Source organism: Lepisosteus oculatus, chromosome 27 (assembly GCF_040954835.1).
Source record: "Lepisosteus oculatus isolate fLepOcu1 chromosome 27, fLepOcu1.hap2, whole genome shotgun sequence".
Classification (NCBI taxonomy): domain Eukaryota; kingdom Metazoa; phylum Chordata; class Actinopteri; order Semionotiformes; family Lepisosteidae; genus Lepisosteus; species Lepisosteus oculatus.
Window position 1 is genome coordinate 4408091 of NC_090722.1, and position 18637 is coordinate 4426727.

The 18637-nt window shown below is 52.5% G+C and overlaps 1 protein-coding gene across 1 annotated transcript; it reads left to right on the top strand.

The window, feature by feature from the left end:
* The first annotated feature begins 1417 nt into the window (after positions 1-1417).
* Positions 1418-18209, top strand: LOC102689354 (ankyrin repeat domain-containing protein 34A). Its single transcript, XM_015336652.2, has 2 exons — positions 1418-2592; positions 11556-18209. The coding sequence occupies exon 2, from the start codon at positions 11622-11624 to the stop codon at positions 13227-13229; it is 1608 nt and encodes a 535-aa protein (XP_015192138.2). The 5' UTR covers positions 1418-2592; positions 11556-11621; the 3' UTR covers positions 13230-18209.
* Positions 18210-18637: the final 428 nt, after the last annotated feature.

Sequence of the window (18637 nt, forward strand, 5' to 3'; positions counted from 1 at the left end):
ATTCCACGCACACTTGTGCCAAACGTCTCGTCGCCGCACGGTAAAAACTCTTTCTGTCGGGGCTGCGTCCGAGCCGTGATCGCGTTACATCATCATAATTGGATTCCAATTCCTCATGACAGCCCAGACACTAGTCCAACAGCAGCGCCTTGAATCCTGCAAAGTGAGTCAGCAAAGACACATCAGCGAAACAGACTGCATTGAGGCGGCCAGGCGCCCAGTTCTCCCGTTTTGGAAGATTTTGGGAGAACCACGTGCCATGGTAGGCGGGGATCACTTGGTACCCCAATCAGCTGTGTCGGGCCACTTCCGGTCGCCCGAGCCAAATTAAAACGGATGGTTGCCTTATCCTGCTCTTTTGGTGCTAACTGGAATTCCGTCCAGGCATTGTATGAATGAGTGAGATGGGTTAGGAGCAGCAGGGTGGTGCAGTGGTCAGCATCAGGCCCTGGGTTCGGTTCCAGGCCTGGGGTGCTGTCTGTGTGGAGTTTGCATGTTTTCCTCTCGTGCACACGGGTTTCCTGCACCCAGGGTCCTGTGCCCGTTGCTTGCTGGGATAGGCTCTGGCTCCCACATGTGGCCCTGAACTGGATGACACCCCTACTCTTTTCAAGAAACACCCTGGGATTTTTAATGACCACAGAGAGTCCGGACCTCAGTTTTACATGTCATCCAAAAGATGGTGCCCTTTTACAGTAGAATGTGCCCGTGACTATACTGGGGCATTAGGACCCTCACACACTGCAATGTGAGCGCCCCCTACTGGCCCCACTAACACCTCTTCCAACAGCTGCCTCAGCTTTCCCAGGAGTCTCCCACCCAGCTACTGAGCAGGCTCCCACCTGCTGAGCTCCAGTGGGCTGCCAGCTGTAAAGTGCAGGGTGATATAGCTGCTCACCACAGTGCACTAAACCACAGTGAGATCAGGGTAAAAACAGAGTAAAGTGTATGAAAGTATAGTCTAAGCAATGCAGAGCATAGAGAAAGCCCCGAGTTATTTTGCAAACCTGGAATCCTGGAGGTGCCCAGCAGTAATCTTTTCTGAGGGTCACACTGGGGAAGAAACATCTCTGAGAACGTCGTGCTGACAGTCACACAGCAGCAAGCACGTGTGCGTGAGTTAAGGAATACTACAACCCACACTGCAAACAAATTCGGAATGATAGGAAAAGCGATTTCATGCAGCACTGTATTCCCGATTGAAGGTAATGCATAAATAAGAAAGGAATTAACACCACCCTTCATGTACTGCGTGACCCAGGGGTGACCCGCACTGGTCCTGGAGAGCCTCAGTCCAGCCACTCCGGCGCCTTAGAATCATCAGGTTTGTAAAGACTCGGAGCACGTGTGATTGGTGATCGGTTTAGTAAGGTAGCCGCCTCGATTCAATCCGAACGGGCACGCGGGGGCTGGGAGAGCCGCGGGGGTGCGGGTGTTTCCGTTGCGCGCGACCGCGGAGCCCACTCGATCGAACGCGTCACGCGCTTCGGCGATCACACAGGAAGCGATCCCGGAGATCTGCCGACGACTCGTAACGGGACCGCCGCGCTCCGCGAGAGCCGAATCGTTTATTTATTTATCGGGACTCTCGGGTCGAGGGCAAAGCCGAACCCGCAGCTTCCAGAACAATCCCAGTCTCCAGCCTGTAGGAAATGAAGGTTACCGAAACAAGACACCTTTAAACTGAAACATTCGGCTTGGCCAAACTTCACCCCGACTGCGGCTGTGAGCTTAAAACCCACACTTCTGTCTCTGTGTGCTCAAAGACGTGACACTCAGCCCGTAAGAAAACGCTTGAAAAGAGGAGAACGGAACTCTTGAACACTGTATGTGCTTTTCTGTAATGGCACCGCGCGTCTTGAACAGAATCTCCTGCAGCTGTCCCGCCGGACGTAGCCCACGTCAGGCTTCACTGAAGTCTCGGCTCCAGCGAGGAAACCCAGACGTAGGATATTCGCCCCAGAGTATTTAGTATAAAAAACCCCCACCATCCTGCAAATAAATAAATCACATTCTCTGTGTGCCAGAAACCTTTTTTTTAGTCCAGGCTTTTAACGGCTTCAATACTGTATCTACCCGTCTTTTAACCTACGGCGCCGTTTTAACCAGCTGGGCAGCTGGGGGGGCGTTGGGGGCACCGGTGTGTCTCCCCAAAACCACGGCGAGGGGGGTGACAGTCCCTCCCAGGGGCCAGTGCACCATCAGACCGCAGCCTTTCCACTGTCATCGCGGTCAGTATCCCGGCGCTCCGGCGGAGTCCACCGGTTCAGCGGCGGATGAGAGGAGCACTGTCTCCCACCTCCTCGTTTCCCTCCCCCGCAGCGACGCCACATCTTGCCCTAAACTGCCGGTCGCCGGAGGCATGCTTGCGGTGGGGTGCGGAGGGGAGGAGGAGGTGTGTGTGTGTGGTGATGGAGGGGGGGTGTTTGGTGCGGGGAAAGCGAGCGAGGGAGGAGGGAGGGGAGTGAGACAGTCGAGCTAAATGCAGAACGCGCTGTCAAATAGGAACTGAAGCCGGCATACAGCGGAGCAGAAGGAGCTGTCGGAGCGCGGAGCTTGACCGGGAGTACCGCAGATCCCCCCGCCAGCGAGGTAAGAGAGAATTGCGCTCGGTCTTGATTTTTAATGGTAGGGTCCCCACCGGGGCTGAAATGATCACGGTGTGCTGAGGAAGTTATGAAAACGATAACCTTTTTGCTTTCTGATGGGTGTTTGGTCGACTTCCCCCGCATAACTACTGGTTATGTCACGGGTTTGTGTCTGTATACGGGATCACATAGAGCTCGGTTAGAGTGATACATGCGTGCCGGCCATATAGAGTATTAAAGTGTCCAAGCAGGGTCGATTTACTCGAGAATTGCGATTTTCGGAATGCAGCGGTCCCGAATTGCGCTCTGATTTCGGAACTTCAAAACGCCTCTGCGACCGGCTCGGCTTTCCTCTGTCCTGCGCTTAAGGACCTGCTTACTGCCGCCGCGTTTATTCCAGATCACGTCCGATAATGTTGCCCGAATTAAAAAAAAAAAGTTGGTCTTCTTTCCCTACTGGATAGGATTATTGCCGTCTTAAAACAATCGCAACAGCCGCACTGAAGAGCTCCGTCCCTGCGTTGCTACAGGGCGACAGATCGATCTGTCATAACGCCGTGTGTCGCTGCCACCCGAATTTTCAACGTGCCAGCGTGCGGGGGCAATTTTAATAGCCCGAACAGCCTAGCGACGATGTTCTTCGGCATGAAGTGCGGTGCTGTGCTGTAACTTTGAGGGCTCGGCGTCCTGGCGCTGGGGGAAACGCTGCTCGCCCGCCAGGAAGCTCGCCTCCGCCGCAGACGGATCTGTCACTCTCCGGGGTGACTTCTTCTGGCGGGGGTGATGGATGGTTGGTTGGGGGGGAGAGGAGGGGATTTAAAACGGAATCGGGTTCTAAAAATAGTCGCTCCAATGGGAGCGCGCTTTGATTTTAAACATTAAAAAAATGACTTTCTGCAAACCTGGTCAGCATAACCTTTTTTTTTCCCTTCTCAAAGAACGGTATCATCATCATTATCATGGTCGTTTTCTTTTTCGTGCAGAATAAAGATCTTTAATATGACACACGTTATACATTTGGAAAATCTCGGTGTTTCTTTCCACGGGCTAAATCCTGCCTGCCGCATCCTGACTGGAGAGGGGTTGAATGCGTTTCTCAAAGCCTAGAAAGGCAGGCTCGCGGCTCCACCACGCAGGGTGGGCGACAGCTCGTGGCTCTTTCCACGGGCCGGCTCGCGCCAGCCTGTCAACACGGCACAAAAAAAGCAAAACCCGCCGTCGAGGAAGGAGGCTGCGCTGGGGTCCGTGAGGGTATAGGTGCAGGTGTACTGAAGCGCAGAGGCAGACGCGTTCCTTCGCCTGGAACGCTCTGTGACGTCAGCGCCAGGAACTCGCCTATCACTGTTCGCGCTTCGGGAGGCGGAAGACACGTCACAGCGAGCGAGGGACAGACTCCGCGTACAGACCGTCCTCCGGCTCACACCTCCCTCGGTATCTCCTTATTTCTCCAAAATCTGCCAATCGACTGGGGTGTCGACTTCCTGTGCGATTTGCTTTAGAACACCGACTAGGGGAGGCTGTTAAGAATACAGATAGGATATGAAGGAAGGAGAGAAACCTATGTTCTTCCTTGCGTTTCTTCATTTTTTATACTCAGAATTCCACAACATCGACCAATAAATCCTTTTTTTTGTGAAGAAAAATCTTTTAGTCCCTTAACACAGTGGAACTGTGTTTTTGTTCAGTACCTCACAGCTGCAGAGTCTCTGGCTGAAGCTCCGAGCTTCTCGGGGCCCGTGGGTGCAAGGCAATTCACAACTGGCAACCCACTGAAGCTCAGCAGGTGTGAGCCTGGTCAGTACCTAGATGGGAGACTTCCTGGGAAAAACTAAGGTTGCTGCTGGAAGAGGTGTTAGTGGGGCCAGCAGGGGGCGCTCACCCTGCGGCTCATGTGGGTCCTAATGCCCCAGTATAGTGACGGGGACACTATACTGTAAACAGGCGCCGTCCTTCAGATGAGACGTAAAACCGAGGTCCTGACTCTCTGTGGTCATTAAAAATCCCAGGGTGTTTCTCGAAAAGAGTAGGGGTGTAACCCCGGTGTCCTGGCCAAATTTCCCATTGGCCCTTACCAATCATGGCCTCCTAATAATCCCCATCTATCAATTGGCTTCATTACTCTGCTCTCCTCCCCACTGAGAGCTGGTGTGTGGTGAGCGTTCTGGCGCACTGTGGCTGCCGTCGCATCATCCAGGTGGGGCTGCACATTGGTGGTGGTGGAGGGGATCCCCATTACCTGTAAAGCGCTTTGAGTGGAGTGTCCAGAAAAAGCGCTATATAAGGGTAAGCAATTATTATTATTATTATTATTATTATTATAAGGCTGTGATCTCCATGCCCCCGTGTCTGAGTGGGCTTGAGGCGTCTGAGGCCCGCAGGCTGGGGGGGGGGCTGCTCGTCTGCGCCTCATGCGTCAGTCCTAACAATTCCCCTGTTCATAGCATAGACACACACACACGCTGGCCTGCTGTGGTGGTGGTGGTGGGGGGGGGTGTCCACTGGGTTCGCCACAGGACATCCTCTGTCGGTCAGGGTGCCCTGGACGCCTCTGTTCAGGACGCTCTCTTTAAATCTACAACAGCATCAGAGGCAGCTCAGGTCCCAGAGTGAACTGTTCCATCCAATTTTGCCGGCTTCTTTACATCTGCGCTGGCGTACAACCAAATCACAGTGACAGATTGGCTCATTTTAGCCAATTAGCCAACAATCAGCTCTAATGAATTGAGAGCAGCACAAGGACTGAGGACCTGACAGCCCTGCGTCTTCCTGGGTGACTGTGTAGCTGAGTGGCTGCCTGAGAGCCGGGTAGGGCACAGCATCTTCCCAATTAAGAAGGACAGTTTGAATGGGGGATTAGGAGAGGGAAGAGAAGCCGAGGGCTACTCATCAACAGCCTGGTTTGATCCGGGTTCGCTCCACAGGTCCCGGCCTTCTCCTCCTCCCGCTCCCAGAGAGCTTCTGCTTTTCGACTTCCCTCCTTCTGTCAGGCAGACCCCCTGTCCCTGGCTAATCCGTCTCTCCCGACGGGCGCCGCGGATCTCCTTCCCCTTCCCAGCTCGTGGCGTTTCCGTGCCCGTTTTTCTTCCCTGTATCCGATGGGCACTCCCATTTCTCCAAACACCCATTACTGGGCCATCCATAGGGCCGGATTTCTTTGAATTCAAGTCCACCATTGACTTCAGTATCTGGGTGACCACTGATGGCCAAGAGCAACCCAGAGCAAGCACCGGGTACGAGGTAGGACACACCCTGGACTGGACACCACTCCATCGCAGGGCAGACAGACACGTACACCCACACCAGGGCTAATTTTCCCAGAAGCCTGTTGACCTACCAGCATGCCTCTGGGCTGCGGGACGAAACCCACGTCAAGCAGTCGGTGTGATCAACGCAGGAGCAGGCCCGTGGCTCTGGCAGGGGCACTGGAGCCAGGCGTGATGCAACACGCGCTCTCACGTGCCAGGATAAATGACTCCTGAGCAGAAAAGCCAGATGCGATCTTTTCCCGGAGCTGGGGAAACGGAGATCGCCAATCAGCCGAACAATCGGGCCCGATTGGGATCTTGGGAGCTCATGGGATGCCTGCCTGCCTGTGCCGGCTCTGGGGGTCCCTTCAAGCACAAGAGCACAGGCCGAATGGTGATTATTTAATAAGGGCTCTGACAGGCAAAAAGCTGCTGGATTGCACTGCTGCTTGGAATAACCCAGCGGAATACACTGCCCCCCCTCCCTGCAGGCTGTGATGACACCCCCCCCCACCGCGTACAGACCGGGGTGACAGAACAGTTCCTTCCTGTCTTCAGAGCCCGCAGAGCTGAAATGGAATTGGGGGGAGAGGAAGAGGGTAGAGAGAGGGAGAGAGTGGTGGGGCGGGGGGGTGTTACTCTAAACAGGAAAAGCTGGAGAAGGACTCGGGGGGCTGTCCGGAGTCAGCTGTGCGAGGGGCTCACGAAATGGAGAGACTGAGGCGAGGGAACCTGAAACACAGAGGAGGAAGGAGAGAAGGAGCTGCAAATAGCTCTCCTTGATCCCTGTCTGGAAGCCTCTTCTCTGCACCGAGAGCCTGCTGAGACAAGATGTGCGAGAGAGAGAGAGAGGGAGAGGGAGAGCGAGGGGGAGAGGGAGGGGGAGGGAGAGCGAGGGGGAATGGCGAAGATTGAGACTTTTCGTTCGTGTCTCTGTTCCGCCCGCCGGCACAGAAAGCAATCTTCTCCTCCTCGCGCGGGGTCAGAACGGCGCTGAGCAGGGTGGACAGCGGCACCACGCTGGGGTGACGGCTCCAACCTCCCACCCCCCCCCCGATTCCGGCCCTGCGTCTCGAGCGGAGCGCGGAATACCGATCCCGACCCCGCAGCGCTCAGCAGAATGGAAGGCCCGTCCCAGGGGATCCGACTGGAAAGGCAGGAAGGACGAGGGAGGGGGGGGGGGGCTTTGCGCAGAAGAGCCGGTTTCATCCTGTGTGGGTGTCAGCCAGCCCGCTAGGCCGGGGATCTGATCCAATCCGGCGAGCGGAGGAAGGTCAGGCCAGGCCGGCGACTCTCAGAGACGGGGAGGGGAGTCTTGGATTCAAACGACTTGCTTTCCAAGCCGGGCAGCCGAGAGCCTGCTGCGGTTCTGTTCCACGGTTATTAATTATTCACAGGACGAATTGATCAGGGGTCAGTGTTGCTGCCACGCATCACCGAGGCCCTGGGCTCAATTCCAGACCTGGGGTGCTGTCTGTGTGGAGTTTGCATGTTCTCCCTGGGTTTGCATCGGTTTCCTCCATCGGTCCAAAGGCCTGCTGGTGGGTTAATTGGCTTCTGGAAACATTGGCCCTGGTGTGAGTGCCTGTGTGTCCCATGATGGACCTGCATCTTGACCAGGGTGTACTCTGTGTTGTGCCCCTTGATTGCCGGGATAGGCTCCAGCTCCCCCATGACCCTGAATAGAAAATGGTTAGAAAAAAGTGGTTAGAAAAATGGATGAATGGACAAACTAATCATATTCGACATCCTTGCATTCTGAATCCAGGCATGGTGTTATTTCATATGACATACACAAGAATGTAAAAATGTAACTATTCCTGTTGCTCATTTCTGTACCAATAATTCAGAACTGTATTGGCTTGGGGAAGCTTGTGCCAGACAACCACCACTCTTTGTGTAATGAAATGCCTTACACAATTTCTGTCTTAAATGTACTCTCTTCATTTTTATTTTTGCCCTCTGCTTCCTTTCTCATTGCGGACCCTTAAGTAACTCACTGGTTGTATTTGGCTCGGAATCAGATTTTGAATATTCAGTACAAGAACATAAGAATCATTACACAGGAGAGGAGCCATGTGGCCCGTCTAGCCTGTATGGTATTAAGTAGTTAACTGACTCCAGGATCTCATCAAGCTGTTTATTGAGAGGAACCAAGTTCTCACTTTCAACAGCATGACAGGGTAGCTTGTTCCATGCTTCCACCACCCTTTGGGTAAAGAAGTGTTCCCAGATTTAAATGCTCTTCCGTGCAGTTTTTTTTGTGCTCCCTGCTCACGTCTGAATGTTGATACGTTGGAAGTTCCTCTGTTCGAAACGGAAGACATTAAGTGCTCTCAGCCTGTAAGACAGGGGTCGATTGACTTGTTCCCCTCCTCCCAGGTCAGCAATATCCCGTTTTTGAACACAGTGACCAAACGTTTTAAAAGCAGTGTTCTATAAGAATATTGTAAAAGGAAGAAAGACCTTCTAAGTCTGCTCCCCTGCAGAAACCTCAGGATGGGCAATGTAGACGTACATTTGTCAAAAGCACTCGGACTCTTGCACACCAATGAGGCTGTGCGCATTCTGCCAGAGGCTGATGTATTACTGCACCTATGAGACCTGAAGGATTGGGGCTCGCGGGGGAATTGAAGCAGATCTCACTTTTTCAATCGCTGAACACGCCGGAGATTCTTGAATTTGTACAGCGCTGGTCCTCCCCAGGGGTCCCAAGGTATCTTACACCAACCCGCCGAGCGCAGCCGCCACCGGAGTCACACAGCAAGCAGAGGAGGTGGGGAAGGGCAGGATGACTTCACCGGTGGAATTAAAGCACAGCTGTAGGAATGTCGGAGTGTATAGACCAGGAGAGGAATTTAGCCAGATGTAAATATGTGTCCTTTTACAAAATACTAAATAATAATATAATATAATATAATATAAAGAACAGTTGTGAGTGAATGGAATAGAAGACAGTAGCAGTTTCCCTTTGATAGTAGGGAACTATTTCCTACTGTTCTGGTTAGATGTGCAGACTAATTATGCATCTCGTTAACAAAGGCTTCTGACCCCACACCCTTTGCTGTAGGTACTGTGTGTGCACTCACCACCATGAGCAGCTCCTGCTCATTTGGGTTCTTTGTTGATCTTCCCATCTGAACTGCCAGGGCGGCTGTAGTCCTGTCTTTCTCTAAGCCTGGGCTGAGCCTTACAAATGCCAGAGTACCAGGGATGGAATTAGACTGCGTCCATTTCCGTCATACTGCATCTGCTCGTAATGCAATTACATTGATACGGCGGTGTAAGGAAGGAATGTGTGCTACATTGTCATTCTTCTCTGTTTGCCCACCCTTGAAATTGCACATGCCGACACAGCCAGAAAAGGCGATTAGATGCAGTGGCTACAAACCTCCATCAGGGAGAGTTTGCCTACAGCTGGTTCAGAGCTGTAGTGGAAAGGGCTGGGATGAGTCTTCCAGTGTCCTCTTGGTTGTTAGGACAGCAGTTCCTGCAACCAATCAGGTGCTTGCAAAGCTAGCAGTGATGTCAGCGCGGGACCTGACTCCCTTCCAATCGGTACTCCCTTGCCCGCTGGGCTGGGCGGAGCGCTTGCTGGTGGACAGGCATCGCCGAGCTCTGCAGGTGGGCGTGTTAGAGGAGCGTGTCTACATGTCTCCCACGCAGCAGGGCGTCTTTGCCAAGAATTGTTGCCAGAGAGCCAGGTCTTGTTGGTTAACAAGAAGGTTAACAAAAGAAAAACAATTGACAATTCCAAGTAAAAAATAACAGCTGGATTGGGTCGATGGATCAATTTACCACCAGTGACCAAACATTTAATGAATGGCAAAGCATTCCCGTGATGTTAAGCAAAGAATTTATTCAGCTGATCGGGTCTGTATGAGCGATGGTAACTGTGAGCAGTGGCCTGATGTCTTATGCTTAAAGCAGTCCAGAATTGCACTTACAAAAAGAAAACCCAGGAAAAGTTTCAGACGCGTTTGCATTCCTTATCTCTCCATCTTCCTTTTTCCTCCCTGTCGGATTGGGGTTATTTTATCTCGGACAGGAAATGGCCCTCAGTAGGCGGCCATGGTCGTTCACAACATGCCGAAGGCAAAATCAATTTAAAAGCCAATCTCCCAGCCGAGCCCCGTGACAGGCCTCTCTGTTAATTTGGCTTCGTTGCAGCGGTGGCTGTGAATGACTCAGGGTGTCTCAGTTCTCACTTACCAGGCACTGCTTGGAAGGAAGAAGGAACTGCCTCGCAGGGTGTGCTGCCAAGCTCCACTCCTGTGCTCCCGGAGGAGGAGGACGGGGAAGCTGCAGCTATAGAAGTGGAGACATTCCTCAGAGTTAAAGGAGCGGTCGGGATAATCCGCCCTCTCCTGGTTTTTCCCAAGCCGGTTGCCTTGGCTTCTCAGCCTCCCCCCATCTGTCACTGCTCGGCGCCCGACACACTGCCATCCCGCGCGGTCGCGGGCGCGAAGCTCGGGCCACCCCGAGGTGCAACGCCGAGACCCCCTCGATTTTCCAGAACAGGTGGCCCAGGAGTAGGAATGAGTAGAACCGGTTTGGGAGAAAGGATTTATGATTTTTCACAGGCGGTTACACTGCCTCTACATTGCTTGAAAATTGCCAACACGGAGGAAATTGATTCATTAGTCCACCACTTAAGGGTTCTCTCCTGAGTAATGAAGTTTGGTTCGACATTTAAAGGGTGTGCATTTGGGGGGACGGGGGGCTGGGTGTTGAAGAGAGAGGATTGTCTTGGGCTGCACCAGGGGCTGAGACACCCCAGACCTGCTGCTGTGACACTACTGCCCCACAACAACTCCAGCTGCTGTCTTCCTCATTCCTGCAGGTTTCCCAGTGAGTGTGATGTCGCCGTTCTGCCTTATTTCTGCAGGCAATATCAGTACGGGCAGTTCTGTGAACTGGAGATTGTCTTAAACCTTTTCACACGGGACAGCTGTCAAGCAAGCATCTGTGCAAAAAGAGAACTTCCAAATGCACTCGGCTAGCTTTTTCAGAGGACGATAATGCCAAAATTGCTAATGTCCGTGCTTTTAATTGTCAGTCTCACTGATCAGCTTCAACAGAGAGCTTTAAAATAGCCTTCAGGAGATTCATGCCTTTATTATAGTGTGTGTGCGCGTGCCCTGTGATGGACTGGTGTTCTGTCCAGGGTGTGTGTGGGTGTGTGTGCCCTGTGATGGACTGGTGTCCTGTGCAGGGTGTGTGTGGGTGTGTGGGTGTGTGTGCCCTGTGATGGACTGGTGTCCTGTCCAGGGTGTGTGTGGGTGTGTGTGCCCTGTGATGGACTGGTGTCCTGTCCAGGGTGTGTGTGGGTGTGTGTGCCCTGTGATGGACTGGTGTCCTGGCCAGGGTGTGTGTGTGTGTGCGCGTGCCCTGTGATGGACTGGTGTCCTGTCCAGGGTGTGTGTGGGTGTGTGTGCCCTGTGATGGACTGGTGTCCTGTCCAGGGTGTACCCTGCTTTGTGCCCGTTAGTCACTGCGAGAGGCTCTGGCCTTTTGCCCCCCAGACTTGGACAAAGCAATGAAAAAACGGATGAATGGATTTTCGATTTGGGAGTGCATGCCAAAAACCGCGAACGCTCTGCTCCACTTGGGCTTGTTCACTCTCTAGCCACTCTTTGTGAGCTGCTGCCAGAGAAGGCGCGGGCAACGCCATCCCCTGCCCCCACCCACCGACCTCGCTCTGCTCCTCCTTCTGTTCCAGGTGTTCCCTGCTTCTCCTGCTTGGGCCAGGATGACCCGGCTGCGCTGACCCGGGCCGGCGGGTGCCATGGGGGACGGGGGGGCCCTCCACAGGGAGGGCAACGCCCTCCTGAAGGCCGTCTTCCAGGGCAAGCTGCGCCTGGCCCGGCTGCTGCTGGAGGGGGGCGCCTACATCAACGAGGGCAACGAGCGCGGGGAGACGCCGGTGGCCGCCGCCTGCCTGGCCAGCTACGAGGACCCCCAGAACCGGACCAAGATGGTCCGCTACCTGCTGGAGAAGGGGGCCGACCCCAACATCCCGGACAAGTCGGGCCGGACGGCGCTGATGCACGCCTGCGCCGAGCGGGCGGGCAAGGAGGTGGTCTCCCTGCTCCTGGAGCACGGGGCGGACCCCAGCCTGAAGGACTACTCGGGCTCCTCGGCGCTGGTCCACGCCATCAACAAGGGCGACCGGGAGACGCTGCAGATCCTGCTGGACGCCTGCAAAGCCAAGGGCAAGGAGGTGATCATCATCACCACTGACACCTCCCCCTCGGGCACCAAAAAGACCAAGCAGTACCTCAACTCCCCCCCTTCGCCGGGCGTCGACGACAGGCTCTCGCCGGGGGGCTGCATGTCGCCCTCCGAGGTGGAGATCCGCACCTCGGCCTCGCCGGGCAGCGAGAAGGAGGAGGAGGAGGGCATCTTCAGCTTCGCCCTCACCTCCGCCCTCCCCCTGCCCTCCGCTCGGCCGCCGGGGGACAGGAGAGCCCCCCCCCCGCACAAGCTGCTGAAGAGGCTCAACTCCGAGCCCTGGGGGCTGGTGGCTCCCTCGGCGCTGAGCGGCGGCCCCCCCGACAGGCCGGAGAGGGAGGGGGAGGCCGTGGCGGAGTCGGAGGAAGGCGAGAGGGTCGTCTCGGAGATGAACGGCCTGAGCGTCTCCGGCCCCAGCCGGCCCGTCCTGTCCCGTAGGCACAGCATCGAGACGCACGACCCCTGCTCCCCCATGCTCAAGGACCGCTCCTGCTCGGAAGACTGCGCCGCCCTCTATGGCTCCTCTTGGGCCGACAAGGTCCAGCAGCACCAGGTGCTCTACCGGAGGAACACCGCCCCCGAATCCCAGGAGGCAGCTGGCTCGGCGCTGGCTGGGGCCCGGGGTGGCGTGGCCCACCCCAAACTGACCCGGATGGACCACTACGAGTCCGACACCCACCTCTGCCCGGAGTCCATCCCCGGATCCCCTGATTCCGGCCGGGTTTCGGTGGAACGCCGCAAGTACAACGCCTCCCCCCTCTCCTTGCTCACCAGCTCCTCCCGGGAATCCCTGGAGAGCATCCCCAATTCCGTCTCGCCCCTCACCATGCGCAGGAGACCCCCGGGGCTGCTGGAGCGCCGGGGGTCCGGCACGCTGCTGCTGGACCACATCTCCCACACCCGCCCCGGGTTCCTGCCCCCGCTGAACGTGAACCCCCAGAGGCCCATCCCCGACATCCGGGCCAACGGGAGACCCCCCTCCCCCGTGCACTCAGGCCACAAGATCCTGGTGCCGGTGGCGCCCAGCTCCCCCAAGCGTGGCGAATCCAAGCTGAAGAAGAAGCTGACACGGAGGCACTCCATGCAGACGGAGCAGATGAAGCAGCTCTACAACTTCCAGGAGATTCTGGCCGAGAAGATGATCGAGTTCACGGGGGACTGAGCGCCCCCCCGCGGAGACGGCCCCCGTCTCTCAGCCGGGTCTCCTTCGGATTCTAGGACCCACATTCCTGCTGACCCGCTTTTCCACAGAAACCTTTCTTCACAGACCCTGGAATAGGACCAACACTTGTACACCGAAACCCCCCGGAGGGATACCCGAACTAGGATCAACGTCTCTGCTCGCTTTTTCTGGGAGGAAACCTGAAATTGCAGGAGCTGTCCCAGAAGCTGAAATTCCCCGAAAGTCCCCTGAAATTCCGGGAGCTGTCTGGATGAAAATTCCAGAGCTGTTCGGTTTGGCGATCCGGTTCATCCGGTAGCAATTTTTTTCCTATCTGGCCTCCGAGCAAAGGTGATCTGTGACGCAAGCTGAAAAACAAATTAGCTCCCAGTTTCTTTTTTTTTCTGTCCTGAAAAAGCTAATTTCCAGAAGTAACTGAACGGAGGGTGATATCAGGTTATATGAAGAGTCTAGCAGACGCGATCAGCAGTTCCTTGCATTTTGTCTTTGGCACTTTAAATAGTGGGGGGAGGTGGAACATAAATTTTATGCTATATGCAAATATATTTAAATCCCACAGCACACTGCAGTGCTACAAGAATTGTACTGAATGTCTTGCCAAACCAGGGTGAGGGATAAAGGTTTTTTGTGTGTAAGAGTAGATTTTTTTTAACCCTTTTCCCACAGTAAATGGGAAAACCCACCAAACTGAGATTTCGGCCATGATCAAGAAGCTAAGGGCCAAACCCGGCCCCTGCCAGCCAGGCTCACGTGCGAAAGGGACATGTGTCCGCGAGGGAGGGCGTTTTTTAAGGTGAGGAAAACAAAGGCCACAGTCCTCCAAAGTCAGGGAAAGCTTACTCTCACACCTTTGTTCTGAGGCTCTGCCGATCGGGATGTTGAGAACGATCCCAGAGTTCACCCTCGCCTGATCGTCTGCAGGTGACGGAGTTGTGCAGCCCGCTGGGTGAAGGATCTGGCCTGTGCAGAGCGCAGGAGATTCGGAATGGGTAGGGCTGCACGACGGCACAGTGAGGAGGTGCTGGGATGAATATTGGTGGAGACAAGCACCTCGAGAGCAATGGGGAATGCCCAGGATGGCAGAGAACGTAACCCTAGATGTACTGGGAGAGACGAGTGTCGTAGATGGAGAGGTGGGGGCTTACAGTTGTAACTTGTACCAAAGACCTCAGGGGAGCTCGAAGTAAGACATGGTCTCTGCTGAGGAGTTCCCAGTCCCTGTCCTGCTGAACCCACACTCCTGCCAGGATCTGCTCCAGCCCACCTCAGTCACACAATCAAACCCTTAATTGATTTAATAACTGGATGAACTTGAACGGTTTGGCCATTTTCAGCTCTTAAACATGTTGAAGGGTGCTCTGTATTTATTGCTTTTCCTAAGCAAGATGAAACTGGCAGATGTTCCAATCAAACAACCTATTAGTTCAGGACTGAAGCTGGGCTGGAATGAAAACCCTGGAGGCGCGTGGGCCTCCAGGAGCAGGATTGGGAACTGCTGAGCTAGAGCAAGTGTCGGCTGCTAACAGGCTGAGGCAACTGTGTGATCCCAGATTTTCACTTGCTGATGTATTCGTGTATTGATTGATCAGCTCACTATTCCTGCTGTTACGCTGGATTTTGTTTGCAGGTGGTGCTTCGGGCCTTTGGAGGACTTAGCCTTCCAATTCCTTCTTGCCTCATCCATCGGGAATAAGATTTTTTCTGGAACAAGCAAGGTGCGAGGGTCCGTGCACGGACCGAGGTGATCACCCAGCAATCGGCATTCACACCAGGACACTGCTCGGGACGAGCTTCGGGAGCAGTAGGGATGCGAGGGTGATGCTGGGGTGGGCCCGGCACGCTCAGATCATTTCAGATCGCCCCCCCCGCCAACCCCCCAGGGACATTTCCACTGCCCCTCCCCCTCTGAAATCTTGCAATCCTTTCCTGGAGACCAAAAACCTCCCTCCTCAGGAACTGCAGACGCAAGTGTGGCTGGTGTGTCCCCCTGCACCGACGCTCTCTGGGACCGGCCCAGACTGGACGATTCTTCCATTAGCAGTGAAGTAAAAGTGCAATTCCTTTGGGAATCTCCCGCCCCTCTCTCTCCCTCTGGCAATTCCAAGGGCAATCCAAAATCCAACATTTCCTTCTAGTCTGGGGGTCCAACTGTACAAGACCAGCCCTGACTGTGAGTCAGTTCGACTGGCTTGTCCATTTCCTCGCACACCGAGACCAGCATGTGTGGGGTAAATTGTATATAGTGTATCAAATACAAGAGTAATTAAGTGTTTTATATCCAATGTATAAGTGCAATATCCTTCACTGCTGTACCGAATCAAATCTTCCACATGACATCAGTGCACATTGGAATCGTTTTTTATTTTAATTTGTTTCAATTTACCGAAGTGGTCAAAACAGGGAAGGCCCCTGAAGTGAAACGTGTTACACCTAGAGGATCTTAGTGCATTTCACTTTTTAACATAGTTTAACGTCAGTTAACTGTTCAAGTCATCAAAACCTACGTTTGAGCCATTTCAGGTGAAAGGTCGCAAGTGGCCTGTCTAACTCTTTTGGATGTGTTGAGGATTTGTTCCAGCCATTACTTGAACAATCCCAGGGAATCACCCCCAACAGCATGGCTGGGCACCTTGTTCCAGACACCCACCACCCTTTGTGTAAAGCAATGCTTGAATTCAGTCCTCAATGCCCAGACTCGTATGTTCCACCGGTGAGCTGAGGTCCCAGTTTATTCTGAGGTAGGTTTCTGAGTTGGAGCTGTCTTAATTATTAGGAATCTACATGCTTAGTGACCGAAAATTAGATCCGTTGCTGATCTTTGATCTCATCCCAATGCCGCAATGTCAATTTTGATCTGTGGTGAAAACAATACTCTAAATAAGGTGTTACCAGTTACACTTTCCATTAGAATTCCTGTTGTTCAGTTGGCCTTTTGAGTGGATAAAGTCACTGACACCAAAATCCTCTTCAGAAGTGACAACCTGAAGCCCAAGCCCCACCCATCTTGTGTTTCATGGACTAACCAGGACAGAGGTGGCCTGAGTTTGCCTGTGAGAAACAGAACCAATGATATAGTTTGATTTGACCGAGTTTTGATTTAGGGATGACAGCCAAGTTCAATTAGACTCAGCTGTCAATAATTTGCAATCACCCCTGACGTCTTTTCCTATCCTAAACACTATAAATACTGTATGTGATCCCTTTCTCTCCCATGCACGTCTTTTGACTCCCTCTTCAGTCTCCCTCCACTATCCTTCCAGTTGTCTCCCACATAAGATGCCTTCTTTGTTATAGATTGAGTAAAAAAATCCTCCTCAAATACTCCACTAACAGACAACATCCCAGACATTCCAAATCTGTCCTGCCCCTTTCCACCTGATTCTAAATGATGTCTATTTGTTTGGCAGCAGAAGAGATTCCAGACAATACTTGCCAGAGCAGTACTCCACTGCCACTGGTCTAGTCAATGGTCTATCAAGCTGTGGCTCTTCCAGTCCGTTCCATTACAGAACTCCGGATCCAGCCAAACACCAGCGAAGCACAGGAGGCTGGAGTGAAAGTCTGTAACGTAGCAGTTGTGAGAGGGAGTTCTGCGAGTTCGGCAGCCCCATTCTTGTAAAACAGACCAGACGTCTGGTGCTCTTGAATCACACTCTCCCACAGAGGCCTCAAAATCAATTCCTGGCAGGACCTGGTAGCTTTTGGATCTTGGTTCTACCTGAGCTCTGTCTTATGTAGTTGGTCTAATTATCTAATTAACAGCGTAATTGTAAATACTTCTAACCACGCTTAAAAGCGTTTTATAGGTGATTGAACTTTTACGGATGTGCATTTTTTTCAGTAATCACCTGTCATAGACCTTAGCAAACACCCGTTAAGCGTCTGACTAAAAAAAAGTTAATAGTTTAATTGACTGCTCAGGTTGGAACAAAATCCAGAAGATACCAGGTCTTCCAGGAGCTGAGTGGGACTTCCTCGCTGTACCACATCTTAGGAATAATAAGTTCGAATAAATGTGTGTTCAGGGAACTAGGTCCTCTGTGGAATATTTATTACATCCGAATAAATAAGGGAGCAATAGCTCTGCTATTTCGCACACAACTCCCGATGGTCAGATACCGTATGTCAGTGGTTCCCAGTCCTGGGCCTGGTGACCCCCACACACCTGCTGGGGTTTGTTCCAGCCGAGCCCTCAGTGACACAGTCAGACCCTTCATCGACTTCAGGAGATTCATCTGAGCTGTTTTTTCCCCCCAGCTCTTATGTTGGAGCTTCAACAGTCGTATTTTGTAAATTAAATAAAATCCCAATGAAGGCTTCAGTGATCTAATGACTGTAGGCTGGAATGAGAGCCAGCAGGTGAGAGGGCACCAGGAAGAGAACTAGGAGCCCCTCTTGCATGTATACTGACTTTGCATCTTCATAAGTGCCAACGTTTACACGAGAGATAAATGAAATCATTTTAAAATAGAGGACTATTTCTTAAAGATGACCACAGGCTGGACAGAAATCGTTGCGATGGAGGGACAGATCACATGAACCCAGTGGTTTTGATCCAAGGTGAGTGGAAGTCAATGTCAGTTTCAGGTACAACCAAACACCAATCCTGACAGGAGGGATTGTAAAAAAAAATATTATGAGTGTGAGGAATTTGTCTGTCCAAGTCTGCTGTCTTGAAACAACAACAAAAACTGTTGAAGAGGTCCAATCTGTTTCAAGATAACTGCTGCTGTGTCGATGAAATAATTTGTAAAGTGCTGCTGACAAAGGTAAAGGTGTTTATGTGGTTAAATATGTATTAGAAGCTTAAAGCAAAGAAAAAAGAAGTGCTATTTTTCTAATGCTCATTAGGAAATTGTACAGTTACGTCAATTTGCTGTGATCCTTTACAATTTTCGCGCTGTATCAAATGACAACTTGATTGTACCATAAATGTGAGTTAATAAGTATTGATTTTAACCTTTCTTGCCTCACTTTATTTCTCAAATGAGAATTCCAGAGCCGGTTTCTAAGACATTTAAGATTGCACCAAAAAAAAAACAAACCCGGCAGACTTTTCAGAAACGGTACCAGAACGGTACTCTTGCCAAAGGGTTTTGACAAACTGAGGACATGTATTCCATGGATATGTTCATTTGGTCTTATTATGAGGAAATATGTTGCCCTATGAGACAAGTTCTTGCTGGCAGTTCTTGCTGGCAGTGAAACAGTCATCTGAGTTCAGATGCGCTGTCAGGATGCGATGCTGGGTTCCAAGACAGATGCGAAACCATTGTGACCAAGACATTGCAATGAGATCATTGCAGTGGGTCTAATAAGCATCTCAACACCATGTGTGTGTGTATATATATATAATGTTTTGTAGGTGTACAGTATGTGCAATAGAT

Excerpts from the sequence above, each read along its gene's own strand:
- LOC102689354 (XM_015336652.2), top strand. The coding sequence starts at position 11,622 with ATGGGGGACGGGGGGGCCCTCCACAGGGAGGGCAACGCCCTCCTGAAG.